The sequence below is a fragment of the Melozone crissalis genome, unplaced genomic scaffold (assembly GCF_028551555.1).
Source record: "Melozone crissalis strain CALT ecotype California unplaced genomic scaffold, PUWL_Pcris_2 ptg000023l_1, whole genome shotgun sequence".
Lineage (NCBI taxonomy): Eukaryota > Metazoa > Chordata > Aves > Passeriformes > Passerellidae > Melozone > Melozone crissalis.
Genome location: NW_026535801.1, coordinates 13,609,707 through 13,634,482, shown reverse-complemented (window position 1 = coordinate 13,634,482; position 24,776 = coordinate 13,609,707). Strand labels below are relative to the sequence as shown.

The following is a 24,776-nucleotide window of genomic DNA, read 5'->3' as shown; positions in this document are numbered from 1 at the left end:
TGTTCTAATTTCACACACATGCACTTCCTTCATTGCCACTGTTCTGATTCATTTGTACCCATTTTGCTTGTACCTCATTTATCCATGGATCTCTCTAACCTGCATCTCCCACCTCATTTGCTGCACTCTTACCCCTGTGTCAGACTTCCTTTCACCTTGTCTTGGCACAGTAGCAGCGGTGGCAGTGAGAGCACTGAAGAGAAATCCTCCTGCCCTCCTGGTTGCCCTTGTAACTGCAGCAGTTCCTGGCTGTGTGGAGAATCACTCACTGCTGGAAAAGTCTCACTCTGATTCTGCTCCTCATGCTGGGCCAGATCCAGGGGGTCTGGAAAAACACAGCTGCCAAATTTTAATTGTTTTGGAAAATACTAGGGAGTGCAGTGTGCAAATATAGTCTGGTCTTTCTTGCCCAGCCTGAGCTACAGGGGCTCTTCCTCTGCCAAGCCAAGTGGAGATGGAGCCTGTTCAGTGGCTTTTTACATTCAACTTCTTGATCTTACAGTGAAATCATTGTAGGAGTCAGATTGAATTTGTCACAGTGTTCTGTCCAGACAAGGGAATGGGATGCCAGATTACTGAAGTGCTGCATTTTCTGTGATGGTCTTTTCTGTGTACCTCCAGAGGGAACACTGCAAAGCTTATTTCCAGGCCCAGCAGAGCTTCCAACCTGAGCTGCTGCTTGAGGCAGAGTTAACAAGTTCAGATTCATAAATAAAGGTATGCAAGTAACCCTGAAAGTATTTTGCATGTTGTTGTTACAGACATAAGGTCAAGTTTAATTCACCTTTTTTCAGAGATCCTGAGATGGCTTAAGGAATGGCAGTTGTTTCCACAAGAACAGGATTTTGATGCCTAGAATAAGTTTTGAGATTTTCTGAGAGAATTTCAAAGAATTGTGAGCCAAGTATGAATGTGATCATTTTAAAGTAAAATTGCATGTAAGAGTCCTCAGTTTTTAGCCAGACTCCCAATATTTTGTTCTTGTCAATGAAGTAATTCCACTCTGAAAAATGGTTGATTGTGAAGTAGCCTCTGACATGTTTCAAAAGAGCTTGGAGCTTGTAATAAAGGAGGTTGTAATAAAGAGAATGATCATAACAATAAATGCCAGGAATCATTAGGAATGTTTTTTATCAGCTGTGGCATACCTTCTATTTGCTGGCTTCACAGGCAAACTAAACCAGAGGGTTTTCCTTATCAATTTTACAGCCATGTGATGCCCAGAGATTACGTGGCACAAGTTTCTATTCTGTTACTTTTTACAAGTTTGTCACTTAAGACCACTTAAACCTTTTGGTGCAATGACTGTTGTGAAATTAGGTTTCAGCCAGTGTTGCATCACACTGATAATTCTACATATTTTTCTCCAAGTTAAGGAACATATTTTCCCTCAGTTTAAGCTGCTGTAATGAATACCCTCATTACTAATAGACTGGGGTGGGACGGGAAACAGCTTTCAAATTTTGGTTCTTCACTAACTGTGGGAAGTGTTGATGTGCAAGTAAAGTGATTGCCTGTTACTTAATGTACATCTGTGAGCCAACTGCAAAACCTCACTCTTTGTCAGTTTAATAAAAATGGAAGAGGTGAGTGTGAGAGTCTGATCTGAAGTATAAATTTGTACATCAGTGTGATGCCATATGCTGTCTTGAATCTCACCAGCAGTAATGGAAAGATTTCTGCTCCCCCTGGCCTCCAGTGGTTCCTGTGTGGTTTGAAGTGCACCCTCCCTGCACTCCCCTCCCAGCTGTATCCCTGGAAGTCATGGTAGGGCTGGTAAAGGGATCCAGCACACTCCTGGGTAAGGGGTGCTGCTTCTCCACTCCTAACATGAGTCCCAGGCCAGATGCTCTGGAATTTATGGATAAGCTGATCTATTTTCAGGCTAAAGAGCAGCAAATGTTTTGTGAATTCTGAATAAATGAGGAGGGAGTAAGTTAACGGACCTGATCTATTTATCCCAAGATTGTATCAGATTGATCTCAAAGCAATTAGTGTGGACTTTCTTACTGTGAGTGTCAATTAGTAGTGGTCATAATTAGAGTTTTGGGTTTTATGAAAATTTGCTTTCTTGATGGGAGGAGATTTTGTTTGCTTGCTTGTTTGTCTTAAAAATCATCTCCAGAGTCTGCACACATTTGTTTCTTCACTGGAAATCTGTTCCTTTCAGAGGTAGGAGACATTTTGGTCACCTTGATAGACAAATGTTTTTTTGTTTTATTAGCAACCATCTTCTTCACTGAGCTGGCCAATAAAATGTTTCAATACACTGTACAAGTCATTCCCCTTGTGCCCCATTTCCTCTGAGGGCTTGTGTTTCTTGCTGAAGAATGCCCCCTTTCACTGGTCCTGCTGCTCTGGAGCAGTGGTTTCTGTTAAAGCCATCCCTGATCCAGGCCTGGGAACAGGCTCGCCCTTCACTGTTCGCTCCTGGCTGTTGATTGAGACCAGATGTGACAGCTGTTCACCACCGTAGGGTGACAGGGTCTGAGGTGACTTATTTCTAGACTTTTCTTAGGTAACTTTAGAAACAGTGACCTTCAATCCCTGCCTGTCATCCAAAACAGTAGAGCAGAACTGTGTTCAAATAGTGATTTTGCTTTGAAAGCCATATATTTTTGTCTCTGTTGAACTCTTAAGTCTCCAAGGATCTGCAGGTCTTGAGCCCAGCTGATAAAAGGAATGCAACTGGCCATTTATTATTTTAGCTAATAAAAGAGGATATTGTATATTAACTTTTTCACATTCCAAGGCACTAACAACAGAATGAAGGTTAAAGGCATCTGATATTCACAATTAAAGAATGGAGCCTTTGTTTTTAGCACAGTATGCAGCTGAGACAGAAAGAATATGGCAGGAAATGAAAACCAGGTGGCTTGAGTTTCAGTTTTTAAGACCAAAGAAATGACCTTCAGAAAAAGCTGTTTCCTCACTCAATAAAAGTAAGTTAAATATATACAAAATCCTTTAATTATTCTTTACATTAGTTTGCAGATGTTTCTGTACATGTATCTTGCATTTCCACAGAATTAGGACAGTGATGTGTAGATCAGACTTAAAAACCCTGCTGAGATAGAGCTAGAGCTTTCTGTAGCTTTAGGTTCTATGTTCATTTTGACAGGACTGGAATGTACATAATATTCAGTGAGTGAATTTTTTACTCATTTCAATATATATGAAATGTTCATCTGTATACAAATGTTAATGTTTATATTGCTGTAATACCATTACCAGTGGTTTGGGTTGGAAGGGACTTTAAAGATCATCTAGTCCCCCTGCCATGGGAAGGGACATCTTCCACTAGGCCAGATTCCTCAGAGCTCCATCCAGCCTTGAACACTTCCAGGGGTTGGGGCATCCACAACTTGCCTGGGAAACATGTTCCAGTGCCTCACCACCTTCATAGGTGCCCTCTTTCAGTTAAAAGCCATTTCCCTTGTCCTGTCACTCCATGCCCTTGTAAAAAGTCCTTCTACAGCTTCAAACTCCCTCTCCAGATTGTGTCAGTACCTTAATAAAGATCACAAACACCTGATATTTTAAAAAAAGCAAAATCAAAGGCATAATTGTTTCTCATTCTCTCCTGTTTAGTATTATATTTATCGTGAAAAATGTAACCATGGTAACTCAAACTTAGTGTAAGGCATCCACAAAGTGCAATGACAAGTCATCATTTAATACAAGTGCAGATTTTCAGGTACAGGCCTTATTTAAAGCTTAGAAAACTGGGGACAGCACACTTTGTAAATCAGCTTGGTTTTTTTTCTTTTGAAAATGGTGAGCATGAGTTCCTTGTGAGAAGCTGTAGGGTTGTTTTGCTACCCCCGCAGCAGCAGCAAAGTTGTAGTTGCCATGAGAGCTCCAAACTCCAGTGCAGCTGGAGTCTCCTGCAGGAGGAGGCTGGATCATTTGCCTGGGTGATGCTGGAGCAGTGCTCAGGAGCACAGGTGTAAAGCCTGGTTATCTTCATCAGGTAGTGTGTTTCCAAAAACTGGTTTTCTTGGCTGAGGTTATTCTGTGTTTCAGGATGATGTTTGAAATTTCCTGCCACCTCCACACAAAGTGTCATAGGCCTGGGACAGCAATGGGTCAAGATTCATTCAAGAAACTCAGCCTTACTTCTCCAATCTTTTCTCTGACTCTGGTATTGTACTGAAGAAGCAAGTGGGCTTCTTGATTTGCTGAGCAAGTCTGTCTTAGTCCAAGGTGCTTCATCACCACCCTATGATTTTTTGATTTTGCTGTGTTGTGTGTAAGATTTTGGTGGGACACCTCTGCAGTGTTTACAGAAACAGAGATGTTTTATTACCAAATGCTGTCATGCATAGCATCTGCTTACTGTTTGTAGAAGTCAAGAGTTAGTAAATGCATAAGCATTCATGTGGCTTATATATTAAGATCTCTCTGAGTCACTGTCTGAAGATGGGAGAATAACTTCCCAGATATTCTGTCTTCCCATGTTAAGATGCATTTAACATGCCCATGTGCAAGAAAAACCCCACATCTGTGCTCCTGGGTGCAGGTTGCTTTTTCTCTTATGGCCAGTTACAGTTTCTTTCTATAGTTCTCTGTGTTGAGGCAGCTCTTGGGCATTTCAGTCACTAGAGACAGACCTGCAGTACAAACTTCTTGGAGTCACTGTGTTTTCATACTTTGATTATTCTGTTGGTGTTAGAAAAGCAAGTCTGCAGTTCAGGACAGCCTGTCAGCTGCCAGCTCTGCTTCCTTCATGCTGGTGTAATGCCATGTACCACAGTCATTTTTTATGTAGTATAGGATATGCAGCGATTAAAAAACAAAGGCAAAACCAAACCAAAGCACAACCACCACCACATTTACATTTTAGTGTGTATCAGTAGTTGCTTGAATTGCATCTGTTTTCATTGTGTTATTTTTAATCACTTTTCAAGCGTGGCCTATAAGGAATTCTCCATTGTCAGAGAGGCCTCCGGTCTGGGTCCTTGCTGCCACTGCGGGATTCCTGTGTGATACAGATATTGCCATCTGGGAGATGTTTTGAGACTTCCTGTGCAGTTCAGGTATCAAAGAACTTCCTCACACATCTGTTAAAGGTTTTGCCTCTGTTCTTGCCTCCTTTCAAGTTCTTGATGCTGCCTTGTTACCTGCCTCTGGAGTTTTGCTGCTGGGAATTGTGATTTTTTCCTCCCATAGGAATTAATGTGCATCTGATTGTAATACTTCTGTTACCATTGCAAATCATCTCTGTAAACACAAGCAATCCTTTTATTTATTCTCCCCTATTTCAGGAAAGGGAGCTCTTCCCATTGGTAAAAGTAGTAATCCTCAACCCCGCTCAGTTTCTCTCTTAACACCCCAGCTGATGAGCAATTACTTTTTACTTTAAACATGTTTCATCTGTTGAATTTTTATATTGTTCAACTCATACAGTTTTTTTCTTTAATTGGATCATTTTCTTGGTACATACCATCCATTTTATATGGCTTAAAGCCAAAATAAATCTCCAGCTATCTTAATCAAGTACCAGCTACCACTGTGTTTAGCTCAAGTGCTTTCTTTTTTACGCCAGAATATATTTCTTGAGGATGGAAATTTAAGGTCTTGGCCCAGTGTTATGTAGAACAAGGGTCTTAGCAAGGAAATAGTTTTGTTTTGCTCTTTTAATTTACAGTTAAAATGTGGAACTGTCTTGTACACCTGCTGTGTTGTCAAAAGTTTGACTTACGTGCTTAAAATCAGGCAAGTGTGGGTGTAAAGAAGGAGCAGTGCCTAGAGATTAAAGCACAGTAATGGATACTGGGATTTCCTGCTCTGCTAGAGTATTTGCTGTGTCTTCAATGCAGAAATTGTCTCAGTACCAGTTCTGGGAAACCATCTTGAGGGGAGTCAGGGGTGTTTTTCAGTAAATCAGAGGACACTTGTTACCTTGTTCTGAGGGGAAAAGTTTACTTAGCATGTGAATGATTAATTTTGTCTGCTGTTTTCTTGAATGTTGTGTACACATTGAATACAGTACTTTGGGTGGTTTTATGTTTCTTTCTAACTATGATACATCACTGAAAGTTGGTCCTTTAGCCCCAGTTTCTACTGGGATGTTTCTGTGGAAAGCAGGCATTTTTTCCTCTGGAAACAATGGACTTAGAGCAGGTTTTAGGGCCTGCAGGAATGAGTGTCAGGGTCTGACCTCTGAGGAGACCAGGAGATCTGCAAGCCAGGACTGAGCTGGTAAATCCCCTGTAAACCTTGAGAGAGTCACTTGAGGCCACGCTGCTCCTGGGGCTCGAGCACCTGGGAGAACTGTACACAGTTGGGAAGGCTGTACCAGCCATGCTTGCAGTCCCTTCCTCTTCTTTCTAGAGATATTGATGCAGATTAATCTGTTTTATTGTCTTTCACATTCAAGAACACTAAGAAATACTGTAATTCAGTAGCTGTTGAAAATTCACCCACTTATTTGCATCTAGGGTAGATTATTTCAAGGCATGTTAAGGGTGTGCCAGCAGCCTGCCTGTAGAAGGCCTTGTGAGAGCCCTGCTGGTGCTATTCACTGTGACAGAACAATGCTTTCTGTCCTTCAGGAGGCAGGTTCCCTTTCCTTTCTAGGGCTTGGCTGCGTCTCATTGCTGAGATAAGAATGCTTCTTAGTGTTTCTTTTTTCATAGCAGCTAAACTGAGTTGCTGGAGTGAGCTGAGGCCATCTGTCCTGATGCTGGAAAGGAAGAGTACAGCCTGCTGTCAGCTGTCTTAAGCTCCTGGCAAATCAGGGGTGTGACGTGGGGGACTTAGGAAGGAGTCTCTCGCTGAATTGCAGACCATGGTGATTAAACCAGTCTGCCCTACTTGGCATACTGGTTCAAGATGTTGCTGTTTAGTGGGGAGCATCCCAGTAATGCAGACACAGCTTTTCCTGCCTCTCTGACTGGGTTCTCCTCCCCTCTTCCATGAGAGTGGGTTTGAGTCCATAACATACTGTTTGGAAAATTAGTTTCCTGCGTAGTCAACAGAAAAAAATCATGGAATCACTAAAATATGCTACTGAAACATGTTTCCTGTGCTAAAGGAACTGCAAAACCTGCCAGGAAGTGCTGTGTGATAGCAGTATGATTTGTAACGTTATTTATTGTAAGTAGTCACTAATTCTGCCATGGCTGGACAGCAGAGTTAAGATGTTAATGCATTATTAAATCATTAGTACTAGTATACAAGCATAAATTTATTCTTAATGTGAAATATAAATCAAAAAAGCCATATCCTGATACACTCACATAGTTTTGCTTTGAGAAAGAACAGAATGACCTCTCACCTTGCCATTCCCCAGACACGCAGGTTTGACAGTTTTGAACTCCAAAATTCATCTCCCAGATCTGAACACTGGCTGCTTTATGGCACTGTTTTTCTACCAGCAAGGTGCTTTTCATTCTCACTGTGCTCTGGGATTTGGGGAATTAGAGGGGAGTAAGGCAACTGTACCGTAAGCTTAGAAGCTCATTTCTGACCTGCTTTATTCTTGTAGCTGTATCTGTGGCTGTGTCTGGAGATGTTAATAGTGACATTATCTGGAGCACAGCCATTGACCCAACCTTCTGATCCTGCAAGAGGATCAAGGAAGACATCTGCACTCATGCAGAATTTTACAAACGTGCTTCAGGCTTTGTGCCAGTGCAGGGCCCATCTGTATGGGCTCCATCTATAGATTTTTATCTGGGGACCAGGCATGTGTGCTGAGCATTATTTATTCCATCCATTGCTAAGTCAAAATACTGTGCAAAACACATGTATGAGAATATACAATGCCAGAAGAACTTTAGCCATTGTACTCTGCACACATAAAGAGTAATTCACGTGTTTTTTAGGAACATAGAGCAGATATTCACACTGTGTGAACTCTAAAAGTCTTCTACAGTGAGAGATAAATCCATTTAAAAGGAGATTGAATAGAATGCAACAGAGGTACTCAGTCTTGGAGTCATGACTTTCCTCTCTGATACCTTGTTCCAACTTAAATAAATAGAGGGTGGAATCCTCATTTCTTAGAGGCAAGGTAGTGTTTAGTTGGCAGTGCTTCATATTTTAGTCTGTTGGATCTTTCTTTTATTGAAAACTCTCCGCAGTTCTTACCCACAGAGGCAGGATTTTCATAAAGAACGTGCAAGATGAACTGATGTTGATGTTTGTAAGCCAGAGCAAGATTATGTGCTATCCAAAAATCCAGTAGAAATAAAACAGATCAACTACAGGATGTTCCTATCCATGGCACTTTCTCCAAGGGCTCCAGCAGTGGCAGTACATGCTGGGCTCTTCCCCAGGATGTGTTGTGCAGGCAGCATGGCCATCAGGCAGGTTATCAGAATGTCATTGCAGTTAAGGATGGATTCCTGCCTCTCTACCATTTCTCTCCAGTTACTGTAAGGCTTTAAAGAGACACTTAGGAGCTAAAGAAATTATTTTTTCCCTCACAGGAACACAATAAGCCCCTGTCAAAACAATCAGTTGTTTATTCTGATGAATGTATGTGATTATTAAAAACAGAATAACTTCTCGGGGAAATGGAGCTTCCATCAAAACCTTACAAAATTCTTCCATTACCGTGTTTGGAAGTGAAGAGGAGTTGGGGTAGAGAATTCTTTGTTTTCTTTTTCTTTGGAAACATCCTTATTTGGCATCTGTAAAGCATTTGCATTCTCTAGTTCTGGATCAAAGTCCTTTCATGGCTCATGTTACTTATTTCCTTCTTTAACTGAAGCACAGAAAGAAAAATGGATTTTTCTTCCCTCAGGCTTACAGTATAAACCATTGTGAAAAGTCAAATCCTAGTTTTTTAGCAAGGAAGTAGTGAGCATAAGGAATAAAACAGCTCAAAATCTATAATCTGAAGAACCACCATCACCCACTTCAGAATGAATAACCTGTAAATGCAAGTCCCTATAGCAGTTATAAAGCATGTAAGGTAAAATTTAGTAAAACTAAACTAAGTTAACTATGCTGCTGGATTTCTTTCAGTCCTCATGTTCCAAAGGTTTGTGCTTTTCAGGGGAAGACCTTTGTCCTCCTCAGCCTGTGTAGCAGCTAATACATTTGGCCAAGTATTGGGATACAAACTGCAGTTGGACCAGGCACTAGAAAGATTACAAGAAAAACACTGTTTTCTTTGTTGATGAGTAGCAGGATGAAATTTGGAGTTGGCAGAAGTATTTTCTGATAGAAGAACAAGAAACCCCTGTGTATCAGCTATGGCACATTATCTTGTGTTAAACTTGCAGGAGAGTGTAGATAGTTTTGTTTCTGAATGCAAAACAAACTTTCCAAGTCTGCCCCTCCCATTGGTCCTGTGCCCCAAAGAGCTTGGTGTTTCTGCTTATTTTCAGAGCTGTGCTGGCTGTTTGCTGGCTCTCTGCCTTTTGTACACACATGGAGCTGAGCCCCATCACCCTCTTCAGCTTGCAGACAAGCTTCTAGGCCTGTGACCTTGAATATTAGTTTCCTCCTGTTTCCAAGTACTGCTACAGAAGTGTATATAATGCTTGGGTTTGATTTATCTTCTAGGAAGAATTTGGATGTATATCAGTTTTAGTATGGCTTGGAAGGATGCAATTAGCTTGAGGTAAGCCAGTGGAATAGTGTATGTAGCCTTTGTTCTGCTGGAAACAAATCATAAATTCTCATCTGTATTTTAGTGTGTTGAGATATTTAAGTTGGTTTCCTTCACAGACCTTCATTCTGCGAGGTTCTAGTCTAGCATTTCTTGTTGTAAAGGAATGTACTGTAGTGCAAAGCATGTTTTATATCTAACCATAAAGCAATGTTGACTACAGGCTGTTGGGCTGATTTGTTTCCATTAGCTTGCATCCAGCAGATCTGAACTTATTCCAGAGTTCCAGCATTCCTCCAAAAATAACGTTACTGATACCCTCTGTCACACTGTTCTCCCTACAGAGCTCTGAGCCACATCATTTCCCTAATGCAGGGGAAAAAGCCCCTCCCTTTGGATTATGAGCTAAACCCTAACATCAGAGAGAAACACAAACTGCCACAAAGGTGCTGCTCCCTCCTTGGTGGCAACTGCATATTGGTCACTGCGTTCTTCCACACTCCTTCTAATTAAATTCAACTTCAGGTGTTGCTTTTCATTCTTTGTGTGACATGAAAAATGAAATCTTCTACTTGCTTTTGGGCCCTGTGAAAAATATAGTTGAGTTTGGGGAAGGAATTTGCTATCAGAACATTCCCACATCTTACTTGGTCTTAAGAACTGGTGTTGGACTCCTCCTGCTCCGGCATAGCCCTTTCTTCCTCTCTGCACATTGAGAAGAGATTAATATAGACTCCCAATTTTGCTTGTGCAATGTTCTTCACTCTCAAGACTGCAGCCTTGGACAGCTGACCCAGTGGTTTCTTTCTGAAATTAATCTGTTTCAGCTGGTGGATTTCAACACTTCAGGCATGCATCCATTGGTGTCCCACTGGCTACCCTATTAGACAAAAATGAAGATTATGCAGGTACTGTGAAGTGAAAAGACCAAGGATATGAAATCTTCCTATATTAAAATAATGATGACTTCCTGATGCAACTGAGATAAAAAAATTATATTTTATATTAATGTGACAGTTCAATAAATTTAATCTTGAGGGTGCAAGTGAAAAGGAGATTTCAGAACTAAGGATTATAAGTAACTGATTGCTATAGTTTATATAGTAAAGTGGTGTGTACAGAGAGGTTGGTGTAGTGTCCATTTGGGGACACTAAATGATATCTGTTTTAGGGAGTGTGACTAATTAAATGAATACAACTTGTACAATTACCTGATGTTTCACTTAGAGGGGTACAGGGGATGTTTCAATATAACGGGAATCCTACCCCCTGGAGACTGCTGAATTCTTTAAAGGTCAGGCATACTTCAAAATGTAAGTCAGTGGAAAATGTCTCTTAATGTTTCACCAAAAAGACATAGACAATTTAAGATCTTTTATATACCCAGAAATTAAATAGAGCTGAGGACAGAAAATCTGAGTACCTCTTGTTAATCTGTTTTGCTCATCCTTCTTTTTCCCAATTTCTTTTTCCTTTTTTTTTTTTTTTTTTTTCCCAGTACTTCAGTATCTGTTAGTATAGAGTGTCAGTTGTGGTGGAGTCTAGACTCCACAGCCAAGTCTGCAGCTCCATAGTGTGGTGAAGTGTCTAATGTGTTAGGGTTTTTTGTTGGTTTTATTTTTTATGTTTTGGGGTTTCGTCTGTTGGAAAGCTTAAAGCTTTCAGAATCAGATAACTTGGTGTTTTCCAGGGAAGAAGATCAGGAGATAAAAGTAAAAACCCCAAACAGCAAAGAAACACAGATCTCTCTGGCCCTTTTTATGTGATATAAGGCAGTAGACTTACCTGGTTTCTAGATTGAGCACTGGCTTATGTGACAAATTGCTGAAAACTTTGTTGCAGCCTCTTGTCAGGAGTGGTAAAGATGGGTGTATATTTTCACAGACAGGCCACTAACATGTTGCTTTAAGAACTGAAGTGAGGCTAATGCTTTCTATTGTCAGTGAAGTCTTTTTCTTTTGCAGAGATGCATTTCTAGACTGCCATAACCAGAAAGGAGTTGACCCTGTTTAACCTGTCTAGTTGTCATGTGCCTTAATTTCTCCCCTGTTTTCAATACCTGGTGCTAATTACATGGACGTCTGCAAGAGAGGTGCTAGCTCAGACCAAACGTGAGGACACCTTAATGTATGAGGGAGTGGTTTTTTTCCTTTTTGATTAACACAGCAGAAGGCTGTAATAATTATAATTCCAGCTTTAAATTCACAGCTTCTTATTGTATCATATGTCTAATGCTGTGCATTAACTACATGGCTGCAGAAGTATAATCAAGAAGTATTTGAAATAAGAGGAGGAGGCCTGTGTCTGGACAAGTGGAGGTGTTGCCAAGGTCTCCTCTTTGCCCCTCTCTGTCCTTGTCAGTGGATTGATTCACTTGGTTTCATTTCACACTGTCCCCACCCCCTGTCCCATGTATATATTAAACAAGTAAGTCTAGGAGGAAAAATAGAAGAATCATACTAAAACAGAAGGAAGAAGACTTGGAGAGGGCAGTGCAGGAGGGGAGAAACATCTGAGATGACCACTCCCTTCCCACCTCACAGTCACCCTGTGTGCTGGAGCAGTGCAGGAGGGGAGACGGTGACAGCAATGATTAGTTCCTGTCTCTGGTGTTGTGCTTGTTCTGCTTGCCAGTCTCCTGCTGTGGCCAGTCTGCCCTTCCATTTCAAATTGACACAGCTCTGTATGTTTGTGCTTGTTTTCCCCACAGCAGACACTCAGAATGATGCTTGTACATCACTCTGATCTGACTCCCACTGATCTGTAAGGGGGAAGAATGTGCAGCAAGATGTTCACATGCTGCTGTTAGGGGATAGGCAACAGGTAGGGACCAGAGGCATGCCAGGTATCTGGTGCTATTAGAAACAGTTAGAGATAACAAATTTGTCTTCTGGTATCAGTTCTGTCCTCCATCCTTGCTCAGCAGTGGCAAACACTGCTGAGGAATATGCTGACTGTGTGTGCTTAGTTTCCTTCATGAGGCTGGAGCCAAACATATGTCTAGGAACAATTGCACCCTCCATCTGTGAGTGATCATCATGCTTAAATACAGCAGCAGACCTGGCTTTGGAGAGAAACACAGAGCACAACTCTTCCCCTGCCTCTGCTCAACAGTGCAGGCAGAGCAGGAGCAGGGAGGAGGGTGGCAATGCAGACTTTTGGCTGCCTTAAAGTGACCACATCCTGTTAGGCTGCAGAAACATCAGACTAATGCAGAGATCTGTCTGTTTGAGATGCAGGAGGGTTTGTAGGGATTCAGCAGATGATTTGCAGACATGTTTGTACAGGGTGCAGGGAGAACTCCTGAACTTGCTCTTTTGTGTAGGCTGTTCACCCATTTCCCACCCTTGTCCCAGCTCACTACAGCATGTATATACAGTAAAATGGATTTATTTCAAGGAGATTGCTTTCTTCCCTGATAGCACATGGGAAGTGCATAACCCTTAACACTGAGTCTGTGGTGGCAGGGTAATGCTCAAAGCAGTGGCCAGTGGCCTTTACCTGAAATCCTTCCCTAGCTGATGCCTTGAGAAATAAGGCATCACAGCCATGTCAGAGGGTGTTCCTCACAGAGCAGGAGAATTTCCTTCTACAGGCAGCAAGACAAGCAGCATGAGGAACAAGCACCATGCACGAGCACTGTGGCACGAGACAGAATTAATGGGGAGTCTCTCAAGTCCTAAGCCAAATACCCAAACAAAGACTTGCACTATGACCCCATATGAAAATGACAGGTGAGATCTTAATCAAAGGCTGATCATATATGATAAGAAGATGCAGTTCTGTTGAAGTCACATGCCTAAGATTTAAGTGTGCGTGGGAGTTTTGTTAAACCCAAGTGGGTATAAGAATGCTAAGAGGCTTTCCTGACACAAAATCGAAGTGAGGAAGTGTCTCAGATGTGCATGACTGCTGGTAGCAAATGGCTGAACAATCCAGTTTAGATGGAACTGGAGGAACTTTTGTTTTTCTGGGGACAAAATGAAAAGGTGAAAAGAAAAAAAGGCAGACATCCATGGTACTGGGCCCACACACTACAGAACATAATTGTGTTGTGGACAGAAGATGAAGAAATCTAAGTGCAACTGCAGCATATTTGAGGCAGTTCTTGCTTTCTGTGGGACAGAAATTGCTAAAGTGCTAAAGTTCAAACTTTCATGTTCCTATTTTGCTTTTTAAAATATGCAATAGGGGATTATGTTTCACAGAAGGCTTCAACTGGATGCACAGAACCCTCTTAGTATTGGGTATGGGTCAGCAAGGAGCAAATGCACCCGCTGTCCTTAGAGGGTTTCTTTCCATTTCCCTGTCAGAGGCCCAGTGTAGCCCTAGGGCTTTTTCCTTTGCAAATACAGGTTTAATCCAAGATGACAGTATCTGGCAAGCTCAAGTGTATTCTCATTGAGAATGTTGCACACCTGTTTTGGTGGTACTTTTCTTGGTAGGGAAAGTGAACATTAATGCTACAGGTGTGAGAGTTGCAGGCATAAACATTATTTGAAAAGTTAGCTAATGGCTTTGTGACTCTTCTTCAACAAAGGGCAGCTGAGCATTTGGCATCATTTCACTTGAAAATGTGTCATGGAATTAGTTATGTATCAGCCTAGGCTAAGAAGTTGTTGAGTAAAGTAACTCAGAAAAGCTTTTATTGGTTGTGCATGACTGGAACATAGTTGTTTGTGCTATTTTGTGAACAGGAGAGGAGGACATTGTATTTTCAGAGAAATCTTGGACTCCTTTACTGTGTGGGTAATGACTGTAACACTGTGACTACTCTTGGCAGATCCTTTAAATGGGAAGTAAATAAAATTGTAAGGACCTCTGTAACATGAGAGCTGTCTTCTTAATATGGGATGTGAAGACTTTCTGCAGTTCTGCATGTCTCTGGGGGCCTTCCAAGGAGTGGCACTGGAGGTGGTTGGTTCTCCTAGACTCCATCCTGTGGAGCCTGGGAAAGGAGCTGGCATGAGACTCTGCTTGTTGGGAAAAAAACTTGAGAAAAATATTATAGCAGTCATGACCCATCTCCTCTATGATCACTAGCTCTCATCTAGCCCAGTTATTGACCTCCAAGCAGCTGGGCTCTTACTGCACTGCAAATTTCCATTCAGATGATTTATCTCCCTGACAGGAGTGTCAGTGGTCCCAAAGAAAGTACAAGGATTTGTACTAGATTTTTGGATCAGAAAGTGAGGGGAGCAAAGAACAAATCTGAAAAATAATTTTTCTTAGATTGTCAAAACCAAATTTCTGGCCTGAATTGGTGGGACATGGAAAGTACTGGATTGTCTCACTGGGTTGTTTTTTGTTTTTTTCCTTTAAAAGACTAATTTATATTAACGCTATTTTGCCATTAAGACCCCTTTAAAATAGTTGGAGTCAAAACGTGTTGTAAATTGTGTGATATTTTTAATCTCCACTTATAATGATGCCTCAAAAGCCCGAAACCAACATCTGCTTCCTTGCTGGATTGGTTTTCTTCCATAGAAGGCACTTCCCTTTTTTTAACTACTTAAGAGTCACCTCATTCTGTAATTAAGTGTTGAAAAGCCATAAATTACTGTCATATTGGATGTGTTGCAGCATATGGGAGTTTCTTACTGTAGAATCTAACTTGCGAGAAAATACCTGGCCTTTGTGTGACTTGGAGGAGGGGAAGAGTGAATCTTCAGCCCTTTGCTCTTCAGTTACATGTCCTTGGAAAAAATGTAATTACCCTCATTACCTTCAGCATGTGTGTAACCACTGTTGCTGTGCATTGTACCAATGATTTTAATCAAATCACATGCTTCAGGGATTTAGCTTGTCAGCTCTGAGGGGTAAGAAAGAATGTAAATTTACCCCTTCGTGCTTTTTTTCTTCTTTTTCTCTTCTCCCCTTGCCAGCCCCTGGCCTTGCATGCCTGGCTGTGCGCTGGTGCTCGAGTGACACTGACAGCCAGCTCTGAGGGAGGAACTGAAGTTTCCCTCAGGTCAGCTCAACAGGAACAGGGGATGATGTTCATTTTCTCTACAGCATGAGGCAGGGACTCTGGGGCTATTTTCTTTGCTTGTTAAACTGTACTTATAATTCAGCATGTTAGTTTTTGAAAAATTAAGTAATATATTGAGTAGGAAGAGATCTGGACTGTCAGGAGTTACCAGATTTTTCAAGATAGCTACTACAAAAAGAGATAAAAAAAACCCCAAAAGGCTCCTGTCAAACAGTTGTGTCTGTCTGATGGAATTTGACAAATGGATTTGCACGCACACATAGAAGGAAGGGAGAGGTTAAGGGTTCGGCTTCTCCTTCTACCCGGGCTTGGGTCAGCACGTTCGCTGCTGTCCCTCAGCGCGGCCCTCAGGGCTGCAGCCGGCGCGGTGCCCTCGGGGCAGCCCCTGCGGCGGGGAAGGGGCACCCGGCCCCCGGGCAGCGCCGTGTCCATCATTGTCCCTCAGGGGCCGCGGCCGCTCCCGTGCCGGGTCGCCCCGGCGTGCAGCAGGTGCCCGGGACGCCAGCCGGGGCGGGTCCGTGCGGGTCCCGCCCGGTCCGGCGGCACCGCCCCCCGCGCTGCCCGGCGGGGCGGGGGCGCCGAGAGCCCCGGGCGGCCCTCGCTCCGCTCCGCTCCGGCAGCGGCCGCCGGCGCGAACAAAGGCGGCGGCAGGCGGCGGTGGCGGCGCGGCCGTGCGCGGCAGCCCGCCCGCCCCTGCTTCCTGGGCCGGACCAGGCGAGGCGGCCCCCGCCCCGCCGCGAAGCGGAGCCGCCGCCGCCGCAGCAGCAGCGCCGGTCGCGGGGCGCGCTCGCCGCCCGTCGCGGGAGCTGCATGTGCGCGGGAGCCGCGGCGGAGGATGGCCGTGCTCAAGCTCGCCGACCAGGTGGGCGCCGCGGGGCGGGCGGGAGCGGGCGGCGGGCTCAGCCTCAGCCGCAGCCCCCGCGGCGGTGCGGGCGGCCGGGGGAGGCCCTTCCCCCTGCCGGGGGCGGCCGTGGCAGCCCCTTCGCGGGGGGCGCCGTGCGGTGCCGGGTTCCCGCTGCCCGCCGAGCCGCCGCCGATGCGCTTCTCTCCGCTTCCCGGCGGACATTGTCTGCGTGCGGCGGCCCGGGGGCTCGGGGCCGGTCAGGGCGCAGCTCGCCGGGGTCGCGGCAGCCGGTACCGGGCGCTCGCCCGTCCCCGCCGAGCACCCGCGCCGCGGTCCCCGGTGAAACCCTGACATCTCCCGTCGGCGGGCTGGGATGGAGGTGGGTGTCGGCCCGTTCCGAAAGGCCTCTGCCTATCGTTCCTTGGGCTTTTTCCATCGTTTCTTTGCTGTGCAGAACGTAGAAATCATTTTTCCTTTTTACTTAGGAAGTGCCTCTTCGGATAAGCTGTTGCCGTTCTCCACAGGCTGCTAGGAAAACCCGTAGTATTAACACTTGGATCGTGTTAAATTTAGCAGTGGGCAGACAGCTGTAATCAGTATTAAGTATTTCTTATCACTGGTAGCTAGAAGCATTTATAAATATTTAGTAAATTGATATTATGACTCCCACATCCTGGTTCATCCATATACTCTACCAACTGTTACACACTTTGCGTGCTTTAATCTGCTATTTTTAAATCAGCGTGGTCCGCCTGTGATGTGCAGCGTGGGTGTCCTGCAAGGCTCAGACCTTTCCTGTGGGGTTCAGAAGGACTGCCTGCAGCCAGCCCCTCTCCAAATACCCGTACTTGGAGATCACAAGCCTCGCTCGCAGTCTATTTATGCTTTTCCAAAAAAATCTTCCACATGCACAAAGCTGCCACATAGCACATTGAAAAGAGTTTTGAAAGCAGCAAATGATAAAGCTGCTTCTAAAGTGAAATCAATACTGGGGGACTAGACTATAATGTGTTTCCATGTGTAACAGAAGGCAGTATTTATGGGCTGCCTCCTGACATGTCCCTTGCATATCCTCATCTTTACATCTGATGCTTATGGCTGGCCATGAAAATGTTTCACACCATGAGGCTTCACTGCCCCATTGTGCACAGACTGAGTGTCACAAATAAGGAGATTTAGGTAGGAGCTGTGTGTTAAATATCCAAACAGCACACATTAATATTAAAAATACATGTGCTACAAAGGACCAAAAATGTACTCTTTCAGTACTTTTTACATGTTTGAGAAGCCCTTGAGTTTACTGCCTTTAGTATTTTTAAATCTTTGCTGACATCTTACAGTGAGAATTTTGCTTCAGCAGCAGCAGTAGAAATCAAAATATGTATAAGGCAAGTAGATCACGTCTTGATGAAGTCTGTAGTGCTGTAGAAAAATGATAGGCTGTCGTCTTAGGGTTCTCCCTTTTCGTCTTCTCTAAGAACTCTCAAAGTAGAGGGAGGAGGCTCCTCAGAGTTGCTGTGACACCCCTGCAGTGTGCCTACTTTGAGAATGCTCAAAATTTTGGTGAATGCTTGTCATTGTTCCTGCTTAGGCTGTGGCCTGGGACATGATAAGACAGGCTGATCGTTTTTCTTTGTGGAGATAGGTTTCCTGTTGTTTATAGAGGAATATGTTGGTCTACCTGTACCCATCCTACTGGGTCTCTTTTAATTTTCATTTTCTTCAACAAGATCTTTCACTTCTGAGAGAGTGGAGGAGGGGGAGGACACGTTCAAAGCTGGCTGTGGTGCTTCCTCTTAAGCTGAGAGCAGAAGTTTTTGTGTGCTTGGAGCTGTTGCTGGTGGAGCCATTGCCACCTGCAGCCCGAGCAGTGTCACCAAGGCAGCGGGGCTGCACCGCAGCTCTGTGTGATTCAGGGCAAGCTCTGCCTCTCGTCTGTATCACACTGGGGGAGTGCTGTCCCCAGGCTGGCCTGCCTTTAGCAGAGAGACACACAGTAGCAGCAGCCTTGTGTGGTTATGGATAGATTCAGTCTAAAGAGAGGTGAATCTCTGCTGGAAAATGATGTGTCTGGGAAGATTTGAATTTCTCTAACAACTCCTGTGTGTACTCAGGCTCACTGGGGTAGAGAGCAGGCTCCTTCTGCATTTCTTCCTGCTCTTGAGGACAGAGGCAACTGTGACAGCGATAACTCGCAGCGATTCAGGAAACAGTTTCCTTTTTCTTAAACACCAAAGGCCACAGCTCACAATGTCCTGCAGTGAGATTTGGAGTGAGGGACACTCCACACATCCCTGCAGTGCTCAGGACCTGGGCTGCTCTTTGTGCAGCATATGTGAGGTGCTTCAGATCTGGGTTGTGATGCTCAGGGAAGGCTGACTCTGAAACCAAGAGCTCTGTTCCTGTCACTGGGATTTCTGTAGCACATGCTTCCTTCTGGATCCACAACTTTTTTGACCAGTGAGGAGAGCATGATGTAAGAGATAACTAGAGAACCTCCCTGCTGGGAGTTTCAACATTTCTTTCTCTTAAGTGACTGTTTCCTCCTTGCCTCCATGATTGGCTTTTCTTACCAAGTGTATCTAACAGCGCAGGTAGTATTCAGACAGAGGAGAAATTAATCACACCACTTCTCATACAGGCTTTGAAGACAGATGTTAATAATTGCTGCTTTTTTGATACAGCTGAAAGGTGCTAAAGTGCTGCTACACTTAAACCTTAAAAGAGATTATCAGTTCTTTTAGCTGCATTCACTTGTTAGGCAGGAGAGCTTAGTTTAAGAGTTTAGCATTAGTGAAGGTGACTTGAATTTGCTTCCAGAGATGGTAATTATTTGCTCCTCAGTTGAGCCAAGAGAAACCTGTGAGTGGTTTAACCACAGGAAGTGTATTCTACCATCGCTAGTTTCTAGATTAATTTCTTTCTGGCATGTAAGGAGTCACTTTTGAGTGACTAAATGCTAAGCAGTAAACAAGTTCAAATAATTCATAAAACTTAAACTAATTAATAGGATTATAATCTTTGTGCATAGTTGTATCTGTGCATTTGTAAACATTCTGATATTCTAAATATTTCTGTTGTCTTATACAAATATTGCAAAACTTGCTCTAAATCTTAACACATTTATCTGGTCCTTTTTTTTCACCATCTCTGCTGTGAAGTTTAATTACAGCAAGCGTGCACGTTGTTTTAAGGACTGAAAAAACCTTTTTTTCTTTTCAAGTATAAGAGTTATTGCTGTACTGTTCCCTATCCAAGTCATTGGCTGTACCTTTTCCATTTCAATAAGCATTAGTATTTTATATTGTGTGAGAGTACAGTTGTTCACAATAAAAGGTTGCAATTAAACTAGAGCTCAGAAGGAGCAGCAGACAAGTGCTCCAACAGGTGAGGAGCCAGAGGCTTTCAGGTGTGGGTGGTGCTCTCAAAGGGTGAAGGTATTGATCTGCTTGTGACTTTCCTGGCTGCTTTTTGAGCAGCAGTTGTTGCCTGGACCCACCTCTCTCATCCTTTGAGTAATCAGGAGATGCAGGGCTCTTCCTGCTGCTGTCTGCAGTTCTTTGCTCAGCTTATTCCTCGTACCTGCACCAAGTAACCTGGTTTCTTGAGAACTGTTTGTTTGCCACTTGCAAACTTTTCCAGAGAAAGCCTGGTAGCTGATGTCCCATCCAGTGTGCTTTTCATCTTCAGGGTTTCCACTGCTGATTCTGGGCAGCAAACAGACAATTGCTCCTGTAAGTGTGAAAGGGTAAAATATCTTAAAATAATGCCATATGTAAACTTCTGCGTTTCACCTTTTGGAAATTATTTTGGGAGAACCTAAGCTTTTTGTAGTGTCTCCATCTCATTCTCAGTTTTGCCTTGCCAGCTGGGGCCTTCCTTGCAGAGTTGCCAGCTCTGCCCCCAGGTGTGCAGGTTGTCTCTTTGGCTAACTCTGTCATGTTCTTTCTGTTTAAAGCCAGCAGAGTTGCCCTGTGCATGGCAGTTTGGTTTGGGATGCCAGCTCTGCCTTCACCTCCTGGCACAGATGTGCCCATTGTGCCCATCAGAGTAGGGTGTGCATGGGACAGGCATTGGTGCCTGCCAGAGGCTGATGCAGGCTCCACTGCCTGTTGTTGGTTACAGCTGTGCACGTCTGCAGAGGAAATGTACCCCTCTGTCTTTGAAAGACACCGAGAAGGTTTTCTACAAACAACAACAAAATGGGAAGTTACCTAGGAAGTGCAGCCTGTGTAGGTGCTTGTAAGAGAGGCAGTGCTTGGTGGTTTCATGCCTGCACTCCCACATTCAGTGAGAAGCTTGCTGTGAACCTGAGACAGACACAGGCTCTAGCTAGCCTTGGGCCAGTGCATCTGGAGGGTCATAGTTTGCTGTGACTTCAGTGTCACCAGCCCAGGCCCTGTATGTACAGAACAACAGAATTACTCTTAGGCTGCCCTCGCAAGCTTGCATATGCATGCATAAGGGTAATGGAGCCCAGATGAATGGTAGTGTGTGTACTTAGGCTGCTATTAACTGCAAGCCCTCATCCTGTCTCCTGGTATTTTGCCTGTTGTCCTTGATTGCTGAGGGTAATGCAGTGTGACTAGAACTGAAAGGACCATTTCTCTCCCTTCCCCAAATGTTTTCCTGTGTTTGACAGTTCTTTGCTGACCATCAGGATCTTTTTTATTATGGTCACAGAGAAACAGCATTAAACAGATGTTTAAATAATTTTAAACAGATGTCAAAGATCATAAAAATCTGCTGGGCAAAGGCTGGACTTGTGTCTGAACACACTTAAAACCAAAATGAATACAACAGTAACAAATAGTCTCCTAACAAAACCAATTACATTTCCAAGTGATGGTGTGTCTAACTTATTTCAGAATCATTCAGTTGACAATAATGTCTTTCTGTGTATCCTTTTGCTGTGACATGTAAAGGCACCTGAGAAAATGCCCCTGCATCTACTGTATAAAATAGGAGTAATGAACCTGTGCCCCATGCCCACAGGCACCCCATGAGTTAATTTGGTGTGCCATGTGATGCCACAATCCCTTCCCTCCTCATATTATGACTAGATAATATTAAGGTGTGTATATTAATTTGCAGTCTTCTAAGTGGTTTTGAAAGGGCTCAGAGCCAGAAAGAGATAATCCATTTTAGTACAAAATACTCAGCCACAAAACTAAGGTAATTGTGGGGAAGGAAGGAGGAGGAATTTACCCACAGGAGTGTGTCTCTATTATTTTGTGTGAAATGCAAATGTGGTTGGACCAAAATAACTCCACTGTGGCTGCCACTGTCTTCCTGGAGCCATGATATTCCTGGGTATCATGCATACTGGGAGACATGGCTCCATGCTTTTTAAAATAAAATAAAAACTTTGGAAAAACTGGGATGTGCCAGAATTCCTGGCCTTGTTCTGACCTGTAGGAGTGATGGTCGCTGCCATTTGGTATAGATGGCACCTCAGCTCTGACACAGAATCATGGAATTGCTTAGATTGGAAAAGACCTTCAGGATCATAGAGCTCAACCATAAACCCAACACTGCCAAGAGCACCATGGAAATATGTCTAAATGCCCTAAATAATGCCATAATGCCTCCAGGGATGGTTCTGTTCAGAGGAGGTGGCTTTGGGTCACCAAAGAGAGCAAGACATGGCTCAAAAGGGAAGCTGCTTTTTTTTTTTTTTCCTTTCTTTTTTTTTCTTCTTTTTTTTTTTTTTGTCATGGCTTCTGCAATGTTTCACTTCCTGATAATTTTGTAACTTGTTTCAAGGTAAAAAAGAAGCACTTGACTTGGGAGAATTTATGGCATGGTGTAGCGTGCTCGAGTATGTCATAGCTATTTCTTTAGCAGAGGAATCCTGCAGAGGTTTGCTCCTTGGTAATGCTGGAAAGGTTTGGAGTGGTTGTGCCTAGATGCCTGGCTGTTTTGAGGGGGGTGTGCCTGTCATGTTAGAGTGTTGGTTTTCTTGAATTCCAGATGGCATCCAGCAGAATTTCCCCTCCTGTACCCTCTTGAGGTGTGGTATTTTATCCAGGCCTGACAAGGGCCTCATGACCTCCTCCTGCTCATCTCTTCAATGAAGATGTCGTTGTCATGGCTACATTTAGTAGAGGAATAAACATTGCTCCCAGCTTGGGTGCTTGTGTGATGGCTTGGTTCCAGGAAGGTGATGTTTTTATCTGGATCCCTGCTCGAGGGTGGCCAGGTGTTTCCTGTGCCCTGGGAGCAGCAGTGCCCAGGCTGGAGCTGGCCATCACTGGGGCACGGTTTGGGTCAGTGCCACTGTCAGCAGCACCACCCTGGGCTGGGAACAAATCCCTGCAAGCAGAGAAAACTCCTAAATGTTTCTAGAGGTCTGTGTGGAGCTGATCCTGCTTGTTTGTTGCCAAGAGAGGCAGAGGCTGGGATGTGCTGGTGATGGGAAGGGTTTCCCTGGTCTGTTCGGGGAGGAGCCAGGCCAAGGCCAAGGCCCTTCTCCTCTTCCTGGAGCTGCCCCACCACTAACAGATCTCTGCTTGTGGAATCTCTGCAGCTCCAGCAGCTTACTCTTCAGGAGCCACTTCTGGAGTTAATTCTGAATTCAGGCTAATAACCAATGCTTCAATTAACACATTATGTTTTTAGGCTTTCTTTTAACCTCTGTCTAGAATTTTGGAACTAATACTAACCTGGTGCCAACAGATGCCTACAGGAGCCAGATATTGTAGGTATAAGCCCTATTAGGCAAATATTTCAAAGTATATTCTGATAGCATTGACCATTTCCTCTGTCTTTTATTCCTGCTTTTTTGAATGCCCTACTTCACATACTGCCTCTGTATGTTGCAGAGCATACAGGTGGGCTAACCTTGCTGACAGACTACTTCTGTATTTTAACTCTTTAGTGCATTTTTTTGGCTGTTCCTGTATTTAAATTAGCTTTTTTTTTGTTGTTTCCAGAAGTACATATCTGTCATTTGTCACTTTTTTTGTTAGCTGGAAAGCTTGGGCTGGCAAGTTCCCACAGCTGCTGTCTGTGGCTTCAGCCTTTTCTTCTTTGCTGCACTAGAAACATGTAGCAGCATGTTGGAAACCCTTCAGCCTGGTGATGGGTGGGAATCAAAGCATTACAAAATTACATTTAAAGGGGAGAAATTATTTTGCAGTTTCAACCAAGGGTTTGAGGTCATTCTTGGACGTTTGCAAGGAGTTGGTCAACAAATTACAGCATTTAGTTGTGGCTAGGTAATTGTGACATTCTGAAAGAGCGTGTGCTTTTTGATGACAGACATTTGCATGTGTTTTGCTTTTGGGGGAAGAAAAATCTTTCCTGTCTGCAGATGTACAACCAAAAATGGAGGCTGTTGAATGAATTTCTTCCATGCAGTGCTGAACCTCCTGGCCTAGCAGGCTTGTCTGCCTCATGTTTGTTCTTTGAGTTACGAGCTGGTTTTTATATAGGGACTTGCATTTTTGTGCTGGAATTATTTGTCAAGGCTTGCTCTGTTGTTTTTAAAAGAGTACTTGGGGAGAATGCCCTCACAAAGCCCTGCTTCCCCTCACAGCTGCATGCTGCTGCATCTTGGTGGGGAAGTAGGCAAAACCAGAGCAGTTAAATCCTGCATATGGTCTTAACTCATGTACCTGATGGCATTTGTTTACTGAGCTGAGGCTTCAGCTCCTTTCCATAAAGGAATTGGTTTCTTATGGAAAACCCTTGTGTTATTAATTATGTGTAGGATTGCTTCAAGTGCCATGTGTTGATATCCTTAGTAGCACAAAGTCTGCAAATAATCTCTAGTGATGAATAATTTTCTATTTAAGCATTAGCGTTTTTATTCTGGTAATTTTTTGGATCTTATTATGTGGCCTGTTTTTTTCCTCACCTTGCAGCCTTTGTAATTTTCTAGACTTGTTCCTTGAACAAATGTCTTTTGTCCATGCAAAAGCTTTAGGAAAACAGTTGTTTGGTGTCTGCTTGGTTGCATACCTCCAGCTACATGTCTCTGTAAGTGAAGTACTGCCAGAAGTAAAGAGCATGTAACTTACAGAAATTTAAGACTAAAAATCAAGTATTGTATCTGCAGAGTATCAACTGAAAAGAAAGCACCAGTCAACTGCACCATTAGGTGCACAAGCTTTCACATTCTAAATATGATCAAATAATTTCTGAAATTATTTGAAAGGAAATGAGTGTGAACATTAATAAGCTTTTATATGCACTTTGTCATTAATAATGTAGATAATGCCATTCAGATGGAGAACATAACTCATTTCATCACAGTATCATTTTAACATGATAGGCTCCTTGCCTTTCCAAGGTGAAAGAGCCATAGATTGCCTTCTGAAATCTCATCCTCTGATGAAGTTTTGCTTTTGGCTGTATCAAATCTAGAC

At 43.5% G+C, this 24,776-nt stretch overlaps 1 protein-coding gene across 10 annotated transcripts in view; it reads left to right on the top strand.

Moving 5' to 3' along the window:
* The first annotated feature begins 16,324 nt into the window (after positions 1-16,324).
* Positions 16,325-24,776, top strand: part of ANKRD44 (ankyrin repeat domain 44) — a 131,872-nt gene continuing 123,420 nt past the window's right edge. For all 10 annotated transcript variants that reach the window (XM_054278479.1, XM_054278475.1, XM_054278474.1 and 7 more), the window contains exon 1: positions 16,325-16,422. In XM_054278479.1, coding sequence (XP_054134454.1) covers positions 16,396-16,422 — 27 coding nt within the window. In that variant the 5' untranslated portion in view covers positions 16,325-16,395. The remainder of the gene's footprint in view (positions 16,423-24,776) is intronic.